The sequence below is a fragment of the Atractosteus spatula genome, chromosome 1 (genome assembly GCF_055471065.1).
Source record: "Atractosteus spatula isolate fAtrSpa1 chromosome 1, fAtrSpa1.hap1, whole genome shotgun sequence".
Lineage (NCBI taxonomy): Eukaryota > Metazoa > Chordata > Actinopteri > Semionotiformes > Lepisosteidae > Atractosteus > Atractosteus spatula.
Window position 1 is genome coordinate 26,259,332 of NC_142706.1, and position 17,419 is coordinate 26,276,750.

At 37.6% G+C, this 17,419-nt stretch overlaps 1 protein-coding gene across 3 annotated transcripts in view; it reads right to left on the reverse strand.

Moving 5' to 3' along the window:
- Window positions 1-17,419, reverse strand: part of slc30a9 (solute carrier family 30 member 9) — a 96,874-nt gene that overhangs the window by 40,193 nt on the left and 39,262 nt on the right. For all 3 annotated transcript variants that reach the window (XR_016091100.1, XM_088917263.1, XM_088917347.1), the window contains 3 exons: window positions 12,289-12,360; window positions 11,023-11,130; window positions 1,465-1,630 (listed from right to left, as the gene is read on the reverse strand). Coding sequence is in view for 2 of the 3 variants with exons in the window: in XM_088917263.1 (XP_088773389.1) it covers window positions 1,465-1,630; window positions 11,023-11,130; window positions 12,289-12,360 (346 nt within the window). In the remaining variant the exon portion in view is untranslated. The remainder of the gene's footprint in view (window positions 1-1,464; window positions 1,631-11,022; window positions 11,131-12,288; window positions 12,361-17,419) is intronic.

A 17,419-nucleotide genomic window follows, 5' to 3' on the forward strand; every position in this document is an offset into this window, starting at 1 on the left:
TGTACTTTTGTCCAACTGAGCAATCTTGCTTTCATAAAATATACCAACTTTTTAATGTATAATGATTAACATGCTGTAATACACAGTTTAAATTAAAAGTCTAAAGATTATACAACTTAAATTCTTAACTGAATAAAGATCGTCCCTCACCAGTGATCGGGATTCGAAACCGGATGTTTTCTGGTGACAGCTCAAATGCTGTACAGGAGAGGTTAAGCTTTATTAGCTCCACCTGCCGGTTTTACAAGGTGATTCAGATGATACTATTAACAATCTTATTTGCATACGGTACAGCGCGGTATACTGTGACACGCCCACCGTGTTCTACCGCAGCATACCCCGCTTGTTTTGAATGGCTGCATCTGTATGTGACCTATGTAGATCAAGAATGGAGAAATCATTAAATCCAGCAAATACAAGGATGTTCTGTCCAGAAACCATTTAGAAATCCAGCTTGACAATGATCCAAAACATACATCCAAATCAATAAAGGAAGGGTTAACTGAACACAAAATACAAATTTTGGACTGGCCATCTCAATCGCCAAACCTCAATTCAACTGAACAACTGTGAAACTAATGGCGGTTCAATAATAATAATAATGATAATAATTTAATAATTGCTTACACTTAAATATCTGGACACTCCACTCAAAGTGCTTTACAGGTAATGGGGACGCCCCTCCACCACCACCAATGTGCAGCATCCACCAGTCTTTTCGAGAAAGGCCCTGGGATTTTTAATGACCACAGAGAGTCAGGATCTCGGTTTTACGTCTCATCCGAAGGACGGTGCCTGTTTACAGTAAAGTGTCCCCATCACTATACTGGGGCATTAGGACCCACATGGACCACAGGGTGAGCGCCCCCTGCTGGTTCCACTAACACCTCTTCCAGCAGCAACCTTAGTTTTTCCCAGGAGGTCTCCCATCCAGGTACTGACCAGGCTCACACCTGCTTAGCTTCAATGGGCTGCCAGTTGTGAGTTGCAGGGTGATATGGCTGCTAATAATGGGAGCCAAATGTTTTGAAGGACTTGTTCATAAAGGTTTCCATCTGAAGTGCCCAAACCTAAATAGACACTACAGGTGGCATCTAATCAGTATAATCCCTGCCAGAGAAGGAATGCCAAAACACTAACTACAGGGCTGAGAATAAATTTGGCCCTTGTGTTTCAATTAATTTATGACAAATATGACTTTGCTCTGTGCAATGCTATGATAATCACTGAACAACAAATTTAGAATTATTCAAGCAAGAAAGATCCAAACTCTAAATCTTTATGTTATTAGATATTTACTGTACCTATTTCAACAAGGACATAAATACATTTGGAGGGCATTTCAATGGTGCAAACTCAACAGAGGATATAAAAGCACATATGTAAATTCAAATGTGGAGACATTTTAATTTCAATAAACATGGAAAAGAAAAACAGATAATCCAGATATGAGAAAGCGCTCACCTTACAGCTGGATCATTTTCCAGGAATTCGGTGAGTTTCTGCACCTGTTCTGCCTGGATGGACCTCCCCAGCAGGGCTTCAGTGTTTGTGTATATCAGGAAGGCAGACACAGTTCCCAGAAGGGTGCCCACACCCAGCGAGCCCAGGCTGTCATAGTATGGATTCCCTGGAAGGACAGTCCCAGAATCAGCATGCCACATAGAAAAACACATGCAAATCACTTTGCATGCAAACAAAACAGCAAAACACCACCTGTTCTGTAAAATTAGTTCTTATTTTCTTTGCTTTCATCTTAGGATATTAAACTGCTTTTAAAATGAACTCTCAAAAGCTGCAAAATTCGTTTTTAGCACATATATCTCATTTTTATAATCTTATGTCTGATATCAATCACAGCAAACCATGCATGTTATTTCTTAGAACAATACATGATTATATACAGTGGATATTAAAAGTCCACACGCCCTTATTGAAATTTCAAATTTTGTTGGTGTAAAGACTGAAATTAAGACAAATCATGTCAGACCTTTAAGAAGATCTTGTAACCAACAATATTTGAGTGGGAAACAAATAGATCATTTTTTGGAAAAATAATTTAAAATAAACTTTCAATGCCTTGGTTGCATAAGTGTGCACAACCTTTATAAAAAATCAAATTCCAAATCATGTACTAAGGTAATTTGCCTTCACTTCATTTTGAAGGTATTACATATATCATGGAACACTGTGAAGATCATCATTAAAAATGATCTTAAAAATGATTTTTCTCCACTTAAAAAGTGGAGAAAAATATGGCACCACCAGGACACTGCAAAGATCAGGACATCCCTCCAAAACTGATGACTGGGGAAGGATAAAGCTCATCAGGGAGGCTACTAAGAGGCCAACTGCAACCTTAAAGGAGCCACAGGGCTTTATGGCAGTAACTGAACACTCCCTGCATACAGATGTAGCCATTCCAAATGCACATCTGTATGGGGGTTCTTGTGTGAAGTGTAGGCAGCAGGGAGCAGCGTTGAGGTGATGAGATAGCTACCTAATTGGCTTGTGCAAAGAGACCTACAGAACCGAACATAACTACTAATCGCAGTTGTTGCTAATGCTATTGGTACCTTCAGGTGTCTCAATGCTTGCTATCGTCATAATTACCACTCGTGTCCGTTTCTTCTTCACTCCTGGTTTTTACAACGAACCTTTCCAAAGACTCTTTAAGGGCCACATTTGCATCCTCCCTCTTCTGATTCCTTTTTCTTTTCTCGCACCCACTGTAGTATTTGCAAAATTTGTCCCTATCTCTGCTTGTACTCACCATTTTCCCACCAGTTACCAGTTTTTCCAAGCTAGTTTAGCAATAACTTTTAGCTTGCAACTGATGACCAATGACGTAGTTAGTGCGGGACATGCCTCCAGTTCTGAATAAATCATCTGCTCTTCCACTAACACATTTCATCTTGAGTTAAAAAAAGAGTTTTGTCTGTGGCTGTATTAAAATGTTTAAACGTATGTGTTTATATGCATTTATTTGGTTATATTTTTATGCGTGTGTGAAGCAGGATTTGGGATGGGGGTGGAATGGCCAGAGCAGGGCCCTGGGCAGTTGCCCCCTTTGCCCCCCACCCTTGAGATGGCTCTGCTACTGCAGTACGTGATTCGCTGGCCAAAATGATCGACATGTGATACTTGTGGTATATTAGCTGTTAGTGAAATGATTGCTCCATTTAATCTCTCTACTGCGCATGTTTAAATCTGCATAATATGGAATATTATTATGGAATTTTACAACTAAAGGGAGATTTTGGTAGCTCAAATTCAGTTCTTTATTTGGGCGAACTTTAGAGATGAAGATGTATACAGGCATCCAGTGTACACATCTAACCAGTACTACCAGGTTGTTAAAATAAAAAATACACAACAGCATTCCACTTTCTTCATAAACATTTTATGCATCAAAGTCTTTCACTGGGTCACTTACTGTGGTTATTTTGGAAAAGTTTTGATATAATATATTTATATAGCTCAAAGTATTGCCGTAATCCACTTTCTTTGTAAACATCTGCATCAATTCGACTCATTCACTCATGATTACTTTGGAAACATTTTGCCTGTCCTTTTCTGCTATAGTGTAAATTTTCGAACAGCGTGTTGGTACAATTGCTTTGGTGTGTGCCTTGCATTCTGGAAGCCCGTGTTCGATTTCTGCTTAGGGCACAAGGTTTCCTTTAACAAATAACATTTAGCTCAAAGTATTACCGTATTCCACTTTCTTTGTAAACATCTGCATCAATTTCTTTGACTCATACTCAACTCAACTTTATTTGTCATTATACTTACACAGGTGCATAGTATAGTGAAAAGTGTTTCTCATTAGTCTCTCAGGTGCCGTATATAAATAGAACAGCAGACAAGACAATAGACAGAAATACAATAACAATAACAGTGTAAATAACAGTATGGTGCCAGTGAAAATTTGTCAAAAACTGTGCAATTACACAGAGAAAAGTATACAAACAGGACAAAAACAGTGCAAAAGTAATATGGCGAAAAAACAGTGCAAACATAATACGGCAATTATTAAATAGTACAACTAGTACAGTTTCAAGTACAATTCTGGCTTACATTCAGTTGTCGTGTATGTAGTGGTGTAGGAGTACAGTCATTATGGGTACAGGAAGAAGTGAGGAGAGATCATAATATGATGGGAGGGTGTGGGGGCTTCACCAGCTTGACAGCTCTGGGGAAGAAGCTATTTTGGAGTCTTGTTGTTTGCGACTGGAGCGTCTGGAACCTTCTACCAGATGGTAGGGGGACAAACAAGTTATGACTGGGGTAGTGGGGTCAGACATAGTTTTGGTGGCTTTTTTTCAAACTCCTGATGTTGTAGATTTCCTGGGTGGATGGCAGTTGTGACCCAATTGACCCAGTTTTGACCCTGCTGAAGTGCCTTATGGTCGGATGTGGTGCAGTTGCCGTACCAGACTGTGATGCAGCTGGTCAGTATGCTCTCCACCGTACATATGTAGAAGTTGGTGAGGATCCATGGATACAGGCATATTTTCTTCACCCTTCTCAGGAAGTACAGCCACTGTTGTGCCTTCTTGATGAGACTGGAGGTGTTGAGTGAGGACCTTAGAGATGTGAACACCTAGGAATTTTAAGTAATTCACCAATGTAGATGGGGGAGTGGACTTTTCCTTGCCTCCTGAAGTCAACGATCAGCTCTTGTTGGTTGTTGGTTCGGCACCAGTCTGCAAGTTGTTTTATCTCCTCCCTGTAGACAGTCTCATCGTTGTCAGTGATCAGGCCCAAAACTGTGGTATTGTCAGCATACTTGATTATGGTGTTTGTGCTGAACATGGCAGTACAGTCGTGGGCTGAACACAACCTTGAGGGGCACCATTAATAGGCAAACTGGAGAGGATCAAGTGTTTTTGGAATGCTGGTTTTAATGTGTGGTATAAGTAGTTTTTCAAAGCACTTCATTATGATGGGGGTGAGTGCAATAGGCCAGCAGTTGTTCAGGCATGTGGGTGCCAATTGTTTTGGTACTGGCACAATGGTGGTTGCCTTGAAGCAGCTAGATAAAAGTAGCCTGGGCCAAGGACAGGTTGAAGATGTCAGTATAGACATCAACTATCTGCCAGGCACATGTTCTGAGTACCAGGCCAAGGATACCGTCAGGTCCAGCAGCTTTTCATGAGTTCACTCTTCTTAGTGATTTCCAGACATCTAGCTTGGATAGTGTGGGGGGTGGGATGGCAAGGGAGTCAGTGGTCCAGGTGGCTGGTTCAGGGTTTTGAGCTTCAAAGCATGCGTAGAAGGTGTTAAGCTTGTTTGGGAGGGAGGGGTCAGTAGTACTTACAGGGCTTGTTTTGTTCTTGTAGTTTGTGATTGTATGTATCTCTTCCCATAAGCGTCATGGGTTAGCGTTGGTGTTGTAGTGGTGTTCTATCTGGGATTTGTAGCATTTCTTGGCAGATTTTATACCAGCTCTTAATTTTTTCCTTGCCACTCTTAGTTCTTCCTCATTACCAGATTTAAAGGCTGCATCACGGGCTTTGAGCAAGGAGCGGATCTCAATGTTCATGCAGGGTTTTTGATTTGGGAGTTTGTGTATCTTTTTAACACTCGCAACAAAATCAGCACATGTCGATATTGGTGTGGGATCCGTGGGAGGCTGCATCTTTGAACACACTCCAGTCTGTGCGCTCAAAACAGTCCTGAAGCATTGATGATTGATGATCTGCCTCTTTGGTCCATGTTTTCACAGCTATAACTGATGCCTTGGTGCGTTTGAGAAGTCATCTGTAGGCTGGGAGTAGGAAAAGAGAGATGTGGTCAGATTGTCCAAGACTTTTAGCTGTATGTTAGTATAAACATGGTCTAGTGTGTTGTTTTCTCTGGTAGGGCAGTCAACATGTTGGTGGTAGCTAGGCAGGACTGATTTTAGATTTCCCTGATTAAAATCGCCTGCAACAATAAAAACACTATCAGGGTGTGCTGATTCTTGTTTACCAATAGCTTCGATAGCGTTTTGACTGCTTCCTCAGCATTAGCGTTAGGAGGTATGTACACAGCGGTTATAATGACCAACGTGACTTCCCTTGGTAAATAGAAGGGTCAGCATTTTACCATAAAAAATTCTAAGTTGGGTGAGCAGTGGATCGCGATTTCTGAAGCATCTCTGCACCATGCTTGGTTGACATAAATACACAGACCTCCTCCTTTATATTTACCAGAGGCAGCTGTTCTGTCCGAGCGGAGAGCAAAATTTGTCCAGCTGAATGGTGGAGTCTGGTATGTTGCTGTGAAGCCATGTTTCCATAAACACAAGACTGCAGCAGTCCTTTATTTCCTGGTGAGGAAATAGTGAGACTGAGTTTTATTTCATCCAGTTTGTTGTCAAGGGACTCTACATTAGCAAGGAACAAGCTGGGTATAGTCGGTCTGTTCTGCTGTTCTTTTAGTCTTATTTGCAGCCCGGCTCTCTGACCGCATTTCTGTTTGCGCTCTCACCGCTTGCTCCGTCTCCTCTCCCGGCTGTCACGGTCAGGGGGCTCCGCGGCTTCCGGGTCTGCAGTGTAGAAGATGGAGGAGCTGATGCAATCCAGGTCTAGAGAACTGAAGGAGAAATCCCTGCAGTTGCTTCTGATGTCCAGTAATGTTTTCCGGTCATAGGAGATGTAAGCTTCAGTATTTTGAGTAAGTAACGTGACATATAACATAAAAGTAACGAACAAAATGCAACACTGTTTGAGAGCTAATGAAGCCACTGCATCCGTGAGCGCCACTGTCTTGTAGACATCTCATTTGCTCGTGATTAAGTTGGAAACATTATAACCTGTCTGTTTCAGCACTGCCTCTAAATGACGTTTTGGTACAGAGGATTAGGTACTTGTCTATCAACCTGGAGTTCAGTGTTCGATTCCCTGTCAAGGCACCCGCTTTTTATTAACAATTAAAGACTCATTTAAAAAAAAATAAAAGCAGTAAATATTATGTACGGTATGTTGACATCTTATTTTCATATATCACAATGTGTTCAATAAATACATTGAAAATACGAATGAGCAAATGTGAATACTGTCAACAGTGTAAGTAAAAAGCAGTTCAACCGGTTTAATTAAATTCAATTCAAAATACTGCATCCCAATTCAAAAACAATTCAAGACAAGCCTTTACAACAAGTCTTAAAACAAAATAGTATATATCACAATTATAATTGAGAATAACAAAGCGATATTAAAAGCACCACTGGAACTGAACTATAATAACGTATCTGATCACTATTAATAATATTAAATTCATTAAAAAAACTATTTCAAACTGTTTGTATTTTGTTCAGGGTAATTTTTCACTGTTTTCACAACCTTCTCTTTCTTATTAAAACGCCTATTTTTGAGACAGGATGCTTCAGATTTCAATAACTTTGCCAACAATGATACAGAGCCTTCAAACCACAGGCATTTTAAAGATCACAATTTGTGATCTACATCTAGTACCTTGTTCCATTTTCAAAAACCTTATTTTGAAAAAAGGGGATCCCAGGTGTGAGTTCTTAATTCGAGAATTACTATTCGTACGTATGCAAACACCTGACCATATAAAGTTTTCAGTGCTTTCTTTGTGTATATCCGAATCGCAGCAGGGGAAGGGTGTGTGGGGGAAGATTTAGGCTGCAATTGAATTGGGATTCTGTATTCGTCACACCTGAAACATTGCGTTTCTTGTCTTTTCAGCATGGAATACACCTTTAGTTGTTCCTTTGCAGCCTACACATGCTGACATAGCTCCCTATTTGAACTCTCGATTCTTGACCGAGAAGGCTTCGGAGAACTTCACAAGCATTTTTATTTTCTTTGTGATGCAAGTTTGAAGTGCGATGACAAATTAAACCAACTGTAAATATGACATTTACATTGATGGTTTTTATTAATTTTATATATTACAGTATATTTACCTGACGTTCACAATCATTTAAGCGTACGGAGGAGTGTCAGATGTCAAGGAGACTTCCTACAACAGACAGACTGACAAAGCAATTTGGAAGGGTTAACTATCCAGCCATTGCAAAGGGAACAACTGCAGCAGTCACAAATAAACAAACTTTTTTTCTCCTGATCATAACTGTAACAAATTGTCACGTTTCACTTCCTTGTGTAACAATCATGACGTTTTTGAAATATGAAGCTTCTTAATTTTAAATTTTAAAGAATTTGCTACCAATACGTTTCTGAGCGCTGTTAACAATATTAATTTATTGATATCGATACATGTATTTAGATGATTGTATCAGGGTATTCATTTTATATACCACAGTATTTAAATGTTCAATTCACATCCATATTCTCATAGTCGGATACTGGGGACCCCATCCCCCGGGACAGACAAAGGTGATAACGTTGTTAAAAATTCAAAGGGGTGCCTGTGGCAGAGTTCAGCGTATTTTAAATTAATGAGATGCTACGAACAGCAGCAGCACCTGTGTTGATGTTAGTGGTTTTATAATAAATATAATAATAATTGTTAACAATAATAATAGTTAACAAATAATATAATTAATTAAATTCCAAAAAGATTAACTACAGAATGTCTTGTTTTTCTGTTTTAGCTTAATAGGGCAAATATAAAGTCAAATCAGTCAGGACCTCGGAGTGTAAAAAGTGCAAAAACATTTTGCATAACAAAACCGTGAAAGAAGCAGACCGTAAATTTAGATCCGGTAACTCCGTACTTGTCCAAACAGTTCAATGAAATAAGCTGCAATAAAGTCAGGCAGACTGATTTTAAATTCAGGCAAAATTAGCTCTTTAGGTAGTTCAGGTGAGCAGCTGCGTCAGCATGCATAGGCTGCAAAGGAACAAGTAATAGGTTTATTCCATGCTGAAAAAAGAAGAAAGAAAATACAACTTTGATGCATAAAATATTTATGAAGAAGGTGGACTACTGTTGTGTACTTTTTTATATTTAGCTACCACTACCATCTACTGTGTGTACATTAGGTATGTATTACGTTATACTACTGTTTTTATTTTAGCTACGAAAATTTACCTTTAGATTTTCTGTATGTGGGTGTAAACCTGAAAGAGGAACATCACATTTAAAAGCTATAGTAAAATAATAAACTATTTTTATATATCCAACTTAGCAATCTTGCTTTTATAAAATATACCTACTTTTTAATTAGTTTAATGTTTAACATGCTGTAATACACAGGTTAAAATGATTAAAAGTCTAAATAGTACACAACTTAAATTCTGTAATTGGAAAAAGATTGTCCCTCAGTATGGCGGTTTTACAATGTAGTGCAGCCCTATTTTAAAAAAAAACTGTGGTACCCTGCAGCCCCTGAACTGCAAACTACTGCAGTATCCCCTGCGCATTTTGAATGGCTGGATCTATATTACAACAATTTTGCATATTCTCCGCAAGTCTGAGATGTGGGGTAGGGTGGCAGGACGGAATCCATTTCTCACTAAAAAAGAACACCCAAGCCCGTAAAAAAGTTTGCAAGAAGACAGTCAATCTCCAAAACCATGTACGAAAAGGCCTTATGATGAGACCAAGGTAGAACATTTTGGCATGGAAGTACTGTTTTTTTTTCCTTTAAAACATACTTTTAGCTGATAGATACTTCTAGTTAAAAACACTAAAACTGTAATTAATAATTTTGACACCTCTTTCAGAAAAAATAGTATTACTCATTTAAAAACAAGCAATTTTCCCATTTTTGGGGCATAAAATTTAGCTCAAAAAGTCAATTAGAATTAGTCAATTAGTGTACTGCAATTAGAGAGACAATCCCGCAATAGAAAAAAAAGTTAAACAAGTCATACCAGACTAATTTGATTATATATAAATAACTTTATAACAAGTATTCTGCTAGATTTCTAGCAGAGTTTTAAGCCTAGACCCAGCCTGTAACAGGCACTATGTTTCTAAAAATTAGATACATATAGGCAGTGCTACTATAAGTGGGAAATATTAATTGTATCATATAGATACCATGCTTTCATAAACACAGCATTAGGCTCTCTGCATTTACCAAATGTAATAAGTCTCTAATAATTTCTATCAACTTTTATGATCATGCACAAGTACCTGAGGAAATTAACTAAACATTTTTACTAAACGTTTGTATTATATCTTGATGTATTTCTTTACTTTTATATTATACTAACTCCGTCTCAGGATGTCTTGTCTCAAAAGATAATATAGACACACTGTATCTTTATGCATAGGTGGCATAGTTCTCACAGAAATAACCGAGTGACCTCTCCTGGGACAAGTGGTCTATTCAGTTACAAGCAGAAGGGGGTGCTTGTCATGCAAACCAGCAGTAAAGAAAATATACATACTGGTCAGCTTTCTAGAATGACCATATATAGCCACAATGCAAGCAGAGATTCATGTGGGAGTGTATTTTGTATTGTTTGTTTCACTATATAATAGAGCACTGTAAGCGTTGTCTTTGGAGTCTTGTGTACAAGAGCAAGACTCCCATACGCAAATAAAATAAAGACGACTTTCAACACACAAACTCTCGGCTGATGCCCTTTGTTTGGCACAACATATCTTAAAAAAAAGTAAAATTCTGTTTAAACAGTAGTTTACATAATGACAAATATCATAATGATAAAAAATATTGGATTAATTACATGGATTTTTAGTCTGGGTTTTACACCTATCCACATTCTAATGTGTGAAAAAAAGTAATTAGATGTCTGCTGAAAACAAAGAGTCTGATACAGCATCACTCCCACTGGGACACCATAAATTGTTCAGTCATTGCTTAAGGGTACAAAGCAGTGCCCTACCCATCAGTGGAAACTGCCACCATTCAGAATTTTGTTTCCTCCAGAATTAAGTCCTCCACACTGCCTAGTTTTTTCCATAATAACACTTCTTCAAGAGAAAATACAGAATATATAGAATTCTTTACTGCATTTTAAAATGGACCATTTTTACCTATGTTTTGTGAATATAAAGTCCTTGAGCAAGTATAACATTTTTCAAAGGAACAGAGAATTCCTATGACTATGACAAAGAAATCCAACCTACCTGTTAGAGATGTGAGTCCCATACAACCAGCAGCTAATATAACTCCCAGGACAGCAGCAGCATCCTCCAAAAGCACAACATTGGTACTTGGGTCCCGGCTCTGCAATACTGCAAGACACACAGCAAGCGTGTCAAATTTACATAAAACAGTGCAAGTGTACAAAATACCTAAAAATACACAGAAATGACTAGAGGCAAAAGCTACCTAGGCTCTGCAGTACCTTCAAACATTAAGAGGCAGATTTCCAGCAAGTGTCTTTGGTGAAAACAAAAAACTAGCTTATTTTTTCTTAATGAGAAGTCTAACTAGGATGGAAGCCATGTATCACAATCTGAATTATCTAATTTCTTATGGTTTAAGTCTAAATTTACTTTAACCTGAATCACTAAAAATGCTCCTCCTCTTCTGTTCACAAAATGTTTTTGGTTTAGTGGAACAGTAGTTATAAGCTACCAGATTCTTTTCAAGCTCTGAGAGGTGTTTCTGCTAACCTTATTTTAGATTGAAGTACATTATTAGTTGTGGCATGTTCTATTTAGGAACTAGTGATCATGTGCCCACCACCACAGGCTGCCAAAACGGCCTCCAAAGACCAACATCAATCTCTTTTCAGTTTCACTGGCTTCTTTCAAGAATTAGCTCTGCAATATCCTCAGAACACTTAGCTACTATCAACCAAAAGAGCTAAATTGGTTGAAAGGCCTCTTCCTGTTTATAATCTTTGTGTCTCATAAGAGTAACATATTTGGATAAAATAAAACATCCAACAAAAAATTAATCATATCAGAAACTGAATATAGATTTCTTGAGCTCTATTTTAAAAGGAAATGGAAAATATGAGTATGTCTTTCTGAAACAATATTCTGATATCTTATATATACTCTGATGTCCGAACATACAAACGTTATACACTGATATAACCAAGGCATTTATGATGCAATATGTTACAGAATTAATTATTAGTTCTGTGGTAATGGCAGGATTACTTCTAAATTAGAACATTTTTGTGGATTGATTTAAGTTACAGCTGTATAATACAGGTATATTTAGAAAATATGGTTCATCTATCAAAAATCCAGTAAGAAAACAATTATTCACATGGAATGGAGTAGTGGTAAAAGCTCTGGAATTGTAACTGGAAGGTCATGGGTTTAAATGCAACATGGGACACAGATGCTGTACCCTTGAGTTACTTAACTCAAATTGCTTCAGAGAAAAAATATCACTACACCATGTTATGCTTTTTTTTGGGGGGTGGCACATACCATACTCGTAAAATGACACCCCACGTAACTGAGCGCCCTTTCTGATTTCATTGACAGCCACCAACAGCGTTGCTAGAGAAATGAAGTGGAAAACACAAAATGAATTAAAATGTAACATCAAAGGCCATACAGTATACAATTTTTAGTATTGTTATTTTCATGCCCTGGTGTTGTTGTTACTTTTTGACATTGAGAACTAATTATTTGTGTTAAAAGTTTACAAGTGAGGATGAGCCTCGGATTTACACGTTTTTCAGTTTCTTATAATTTCGATTTAAATGTGGGTAAATGTTAATTTATTCACATTATAGTGCTACACACCCTGGTGCAGGGATCATAAAATAGGCACACTGATAGGCAGGTCACAGTAAAACAAACATACAAAGTAGCCATATGGGAAAGAGAAAAGCAGTGCTCTTAATTTAAAGTGTGGCAAATTAAAAAAAAAACCTCAAAGCCTAAATTCCTTTATTAGTTCCTGACTGAGTCAAAGTCCCTCAGTATTGTACTGGGCAGTTAAGCAACTTACTACTGAATAAGACTATTCATAAACACTTTTCTGAATCAATTACTGTCTGGACCCAATATACAGTTAGTAAATATACTATACTAAATATACTAACATACAGTTCGCTGTTTATTATATCTGATGGTTGGGATAAGGTTCTTCTGTTTAAAAGCTTATGTTTGGCAAAAACCAAACACTCTCTCCTCATTGAGGCAAAAGAGTTATACCTTTGACTCTTTTGATCCAGAGAATTTTGCCAAACGCCAGACAGGCAACAAAGTTGTTTTTGGAGAGCAATGGCTTTTCCCTGCTATTCTTCCTTGAACAACATTCTTATTCAGCCATTTTTTGATAGTTAAGTCATGAACAGCCACATTAGCCAAGGCAAGAGTGGCCATCAGTTCCTTGATTTTACTCTGTTATATCCTTGATAAGGCTAAGCAAAAACACTATATAAAATAAACAGCACAGGTAATGTGCTATATTTTATGCTTAAAAACATGGAAAAACTATATTATTGTATTCTAATGTAATTTCTCTGAGAAGAAAGGTTTTTGTGAAGAAGTACTTATTTTTCTTCTCAAAAAGACAGGTGTCAAACTTATTGGCATCCCTAAATATTCTGGTAGATGAAAGTAAACAAAATTAAATATAAATAACAATCTCAATTCTACTTTTTTATGCTATCTCCATTTTAAGGAACTATATTGTGGTCTTCCATCGCTTCGATTCAGTATAAAAATTAGGTAACACGCATGTAAAAACCCCTTGTCATCCATTACCATGGGGAAAGGCAAAGAACTCACAAATCAAAAGAGACAAATGGGTGTTGACCTTCATGAATTAGGCAATGGGTACAAAAAATATTGTACATGAAAAGCTCAATACACCATTTACCACTATTACAGAAATAATTAAGAAGTTTAAAACCACTGGAAAAGTGGTAAACTTGCTTATTAGAGGATGCATGTGTTTTTTTTGCCCTAAAATCCAAGTGCCAATTCAGGTGGAGAACTACAGAACTTGGTTGCATATTGGTGTCACCAAGTCTCTAAATCCACAATTAGACAATGCCATTAAGCTATTTGGTAGAACTGTCAGAAAGCAACAAATGTGTGCATGCTCAGATGAGACAATAATAGAGATTTTTGGACACACACATACCAGAAAAGAGCACTACTGTAAGATATTGTTATAAATGGGGGTCTACAAAAATGAAGAAAATCAGGAAATGACTTAGCAGATAAATCAATAACTAAAATCACCATAAAACCCAACTTGTAAGGATTTCTCCAAGAATTTACATGAGTGGCTGGCATAGTTAAAGACACATGAATTCTTAATTCTCTGGTACAGGTTTGGTGAAAAGAGTAATAATTCAGAACGAGATAAGCTGCTTTCTAAACTAAGTACAACCTGCAGTAAAATGACTCTTTCTGCCAACTCAGACACCAGCAGCTATATCACTCTGCAACTAACAACCCACATTAAGCTAAACAGATGTGAAGGAACAAGTAATAGGTTTATTCCATGCTGAAAAAAAGAAGACAGGAAACAACATTTCGGCCGTGGAGCCTTCTTCAGGTGTGAGAAAGACAAGGCAGTAAGCAAAGGTAATGTAGCGGGAGAACAAAAGCTGGGAGAGAGGAGGAGCAAGAGGCGGGAGCAGGGGACAGAAAGAGAGGTGTGAAGTCAGAATAGGTGTAGAGAGGTGTGAAATGAAACCTACAATGAATAGAGAGAATTTAGAAGAAAAGTAGTCTGTTGTTAAGAGAAGGGGGAAGGTGTGATCCTAGCTGCAGGATAATTTTGGTTTCTGTTGTCTTTCGGATGTATGAGTTCGGAAAACCGTCTTTGAGAACACAGATAGAGAAATTCGAGTGGTCATGGCCATCAGAGGTGAAATGAGAAACAATGGGCTTGGAGAGATCTTTAATCTTCACAGCCCTAACATGTTCTCTGAAGCGGTCTCCGAGTTTCCTTCCTGCAGGTGTGAGTCCTGCCAGTATCTGGATGGGAGACCTCCTGGGAAAATAAGGTTGCTGCTGAAAATGGTGTTAGTGGTGTCAGTAGGGGGCACTCACCCTGTGGTCTGTATGGGTCCTAACACCCCAGTGTAGTGATGGGGACGCTATACTGGATGAGACATAAAATCGAGGTCCTGATTCTTTGTGGTCATTAAAAATCCCAGGGCGTTTCTTGAAAAGAGTAGGGGTGTTACCCCTTGCGTACTGGCCAAAATTCCCATTGGCCTTTACCAATCATGGCATCCTAATTATCCCCATTTATGAATTGGTTCATCACTGTTATCCTCCCCACTGACAGCTGATGTGTAGTGAAGGTACTGTGCGCACTATGGCTGCCGTTGCATAATCCAGGTGGGGTTCCACATTAGTGGTGTAGAGGAGTCCCCATTACCTATAAAGAGCTTTGAGTGGTGTGTCCAGAAAACACTATATAAGTTTAAGGAATTATTATTATTATTATTATTATTATTATTATTATTATTATTATTATTATAAGCCCTATAGTAAGCTCTCTTAGTGAGGTTCAAACACTTAGCTCCAATTGGGTCTTTTCGAGTGATCTTGAACAAGGACTTGCACACACTTTTTGCTCTGTCACCTCCTGTCTTCTCTCTCTCTCTTTTGGTCTGTCCTTTTTTTCTTTTTCTGTCTGGATCTCATCTAATCATATGAGACACATGGTGTCTTTCTTAACTATTGATTGACACCTAATCATTTACCCTGAACATAATTAACTAAGGTAAACCTTAGATTTTTGTTCACAGAATCTGAATGCCCTACATCTCAGCAAACATCCTCTTTGCTTTGAAGCTGGAAATGTTTATACTGTCAGGCATTACCCTTTGTTTCAAGATAATTTTGAGACACATCCATTGTCATCTATAACTTAACAATATAATGGTGGGACTTTGATGATATGGAGCTGTTTTGCTTCCACTGGTCTGAGGGCCCTTGTTATGTTATGAACTCTACCAAGTACTTCAACATTTTAGCTGAAAACCTTGTTGCCATTACCAAGAGGCTTAAATTTGGCCAAAAGTGGATCTTCCACCAAAATAATGATCACAATCACACATCAAAATCCACAGAAAATGGCTAATTGACCACAAAAACAAAATTTTGCTATGGCCATCTCTGTACATCTATAATACATTTGGCCGTATGGTTAAGATCCATCGCAATGTGTTCTCCACTATCATAAAACATTATAGAAAATGGATCATTGCGGTTATCCTGGAAAGGGAAGAGTGCACAAAGTAAAGAAAACAGGTGTGCCAATAATTGAGGTACATAATTTTGGAAATATATTTTTAAAATCAATAATTCAAAATATCATCAATAATGTAAAACATATTCCATATATTGTAAAATTATCATATTCAAACTCAAACCCCAAGATCTATCTAATTTTTAAATACCTCATTATAATTATTCCCATTATTGAGCAAATGAAACTTACTTTTTCACATCCCTTTTATGAATGAAATGTTTGTTAATTCATACTTCATTTTGTTTGAAGAGACACAGAATGGTAAACACTATTGGATACATGAAGATTGATTTTTATTCAAAGGGGCTATCATTATACAACTATTACATTTCTATATTTATCTTTCGGATTTACAAACTTTCTCTGCTGAGTAAATGCAAAAATGCCCTTTTGATTTTAAGAAAAATCTCCACAAACATCTGTCCATGTAAAAAAAAAATTCTGGACTTGAAGGTCAACCACAAACAGGAGGCAGGAGTGCTCAAAAGTTGACACATTGTGGATACATGACCTTACCATAAGGCATACAAAAAAAACTGGTGCATCAAGATGTTTGTTTTAGAAATGGGATCAAAGTAATGTAAATTCTGTGTACCAGGCAGAGTTCTTGCTTGACCTCACCACAATTTGAGAAACTTGTTTTGTGCAAATGTAAACTCCACAGCTAGGATATCTTCCTTTGCAATGAGGTAAAGTTGATGTGGAGTCAGAATTTGGTCCTGATATGGGTTTTGCAAACCAGCTTTGCTATTTAATTGTACCACTCAGCACACACCACGTGCATCAGACGTTTCACTCTGATTCCACAACAAAGTGGTGACAAAGATTCCTGAAGGCTTTTCAGTGCTTGTATTGTGCCACACATCCACCAGATAAACAAAATAGGGCACTTAAGAGTATAATTTTTTACATTTATTTTTGCGTTTTTACACAAATGTGAAAAGAAAATAATGTCTGTGAGCCATCTCCTGCTGAAGATTTAGACTTCATGGGGACTGACCTGAGATCCTGTAGTAAAGTATATGCTGTGCTTCAGCAATGGCATACACACAAGAACTTCAGAATATATAAAGAAGAATCAAATTATTTTTAGTTCTATATTTCTTTACAATACAATGTATGTATAAAATATTGTTACAATCCAGGTGTGGACACACAAAATCTAACGATAGTAGTTCATATCTTGGCTGCACTATTCAAGACTTTACTCAGAAAGCCTAAAACAATAGATAAGATCACTTCATTAGCTATATACAATTTCTTGCATTAGGAATTTGTCTTAATCCAAGTGGGCCTTGGGTTAAATTCCAGATCTGGGTTGCTAGC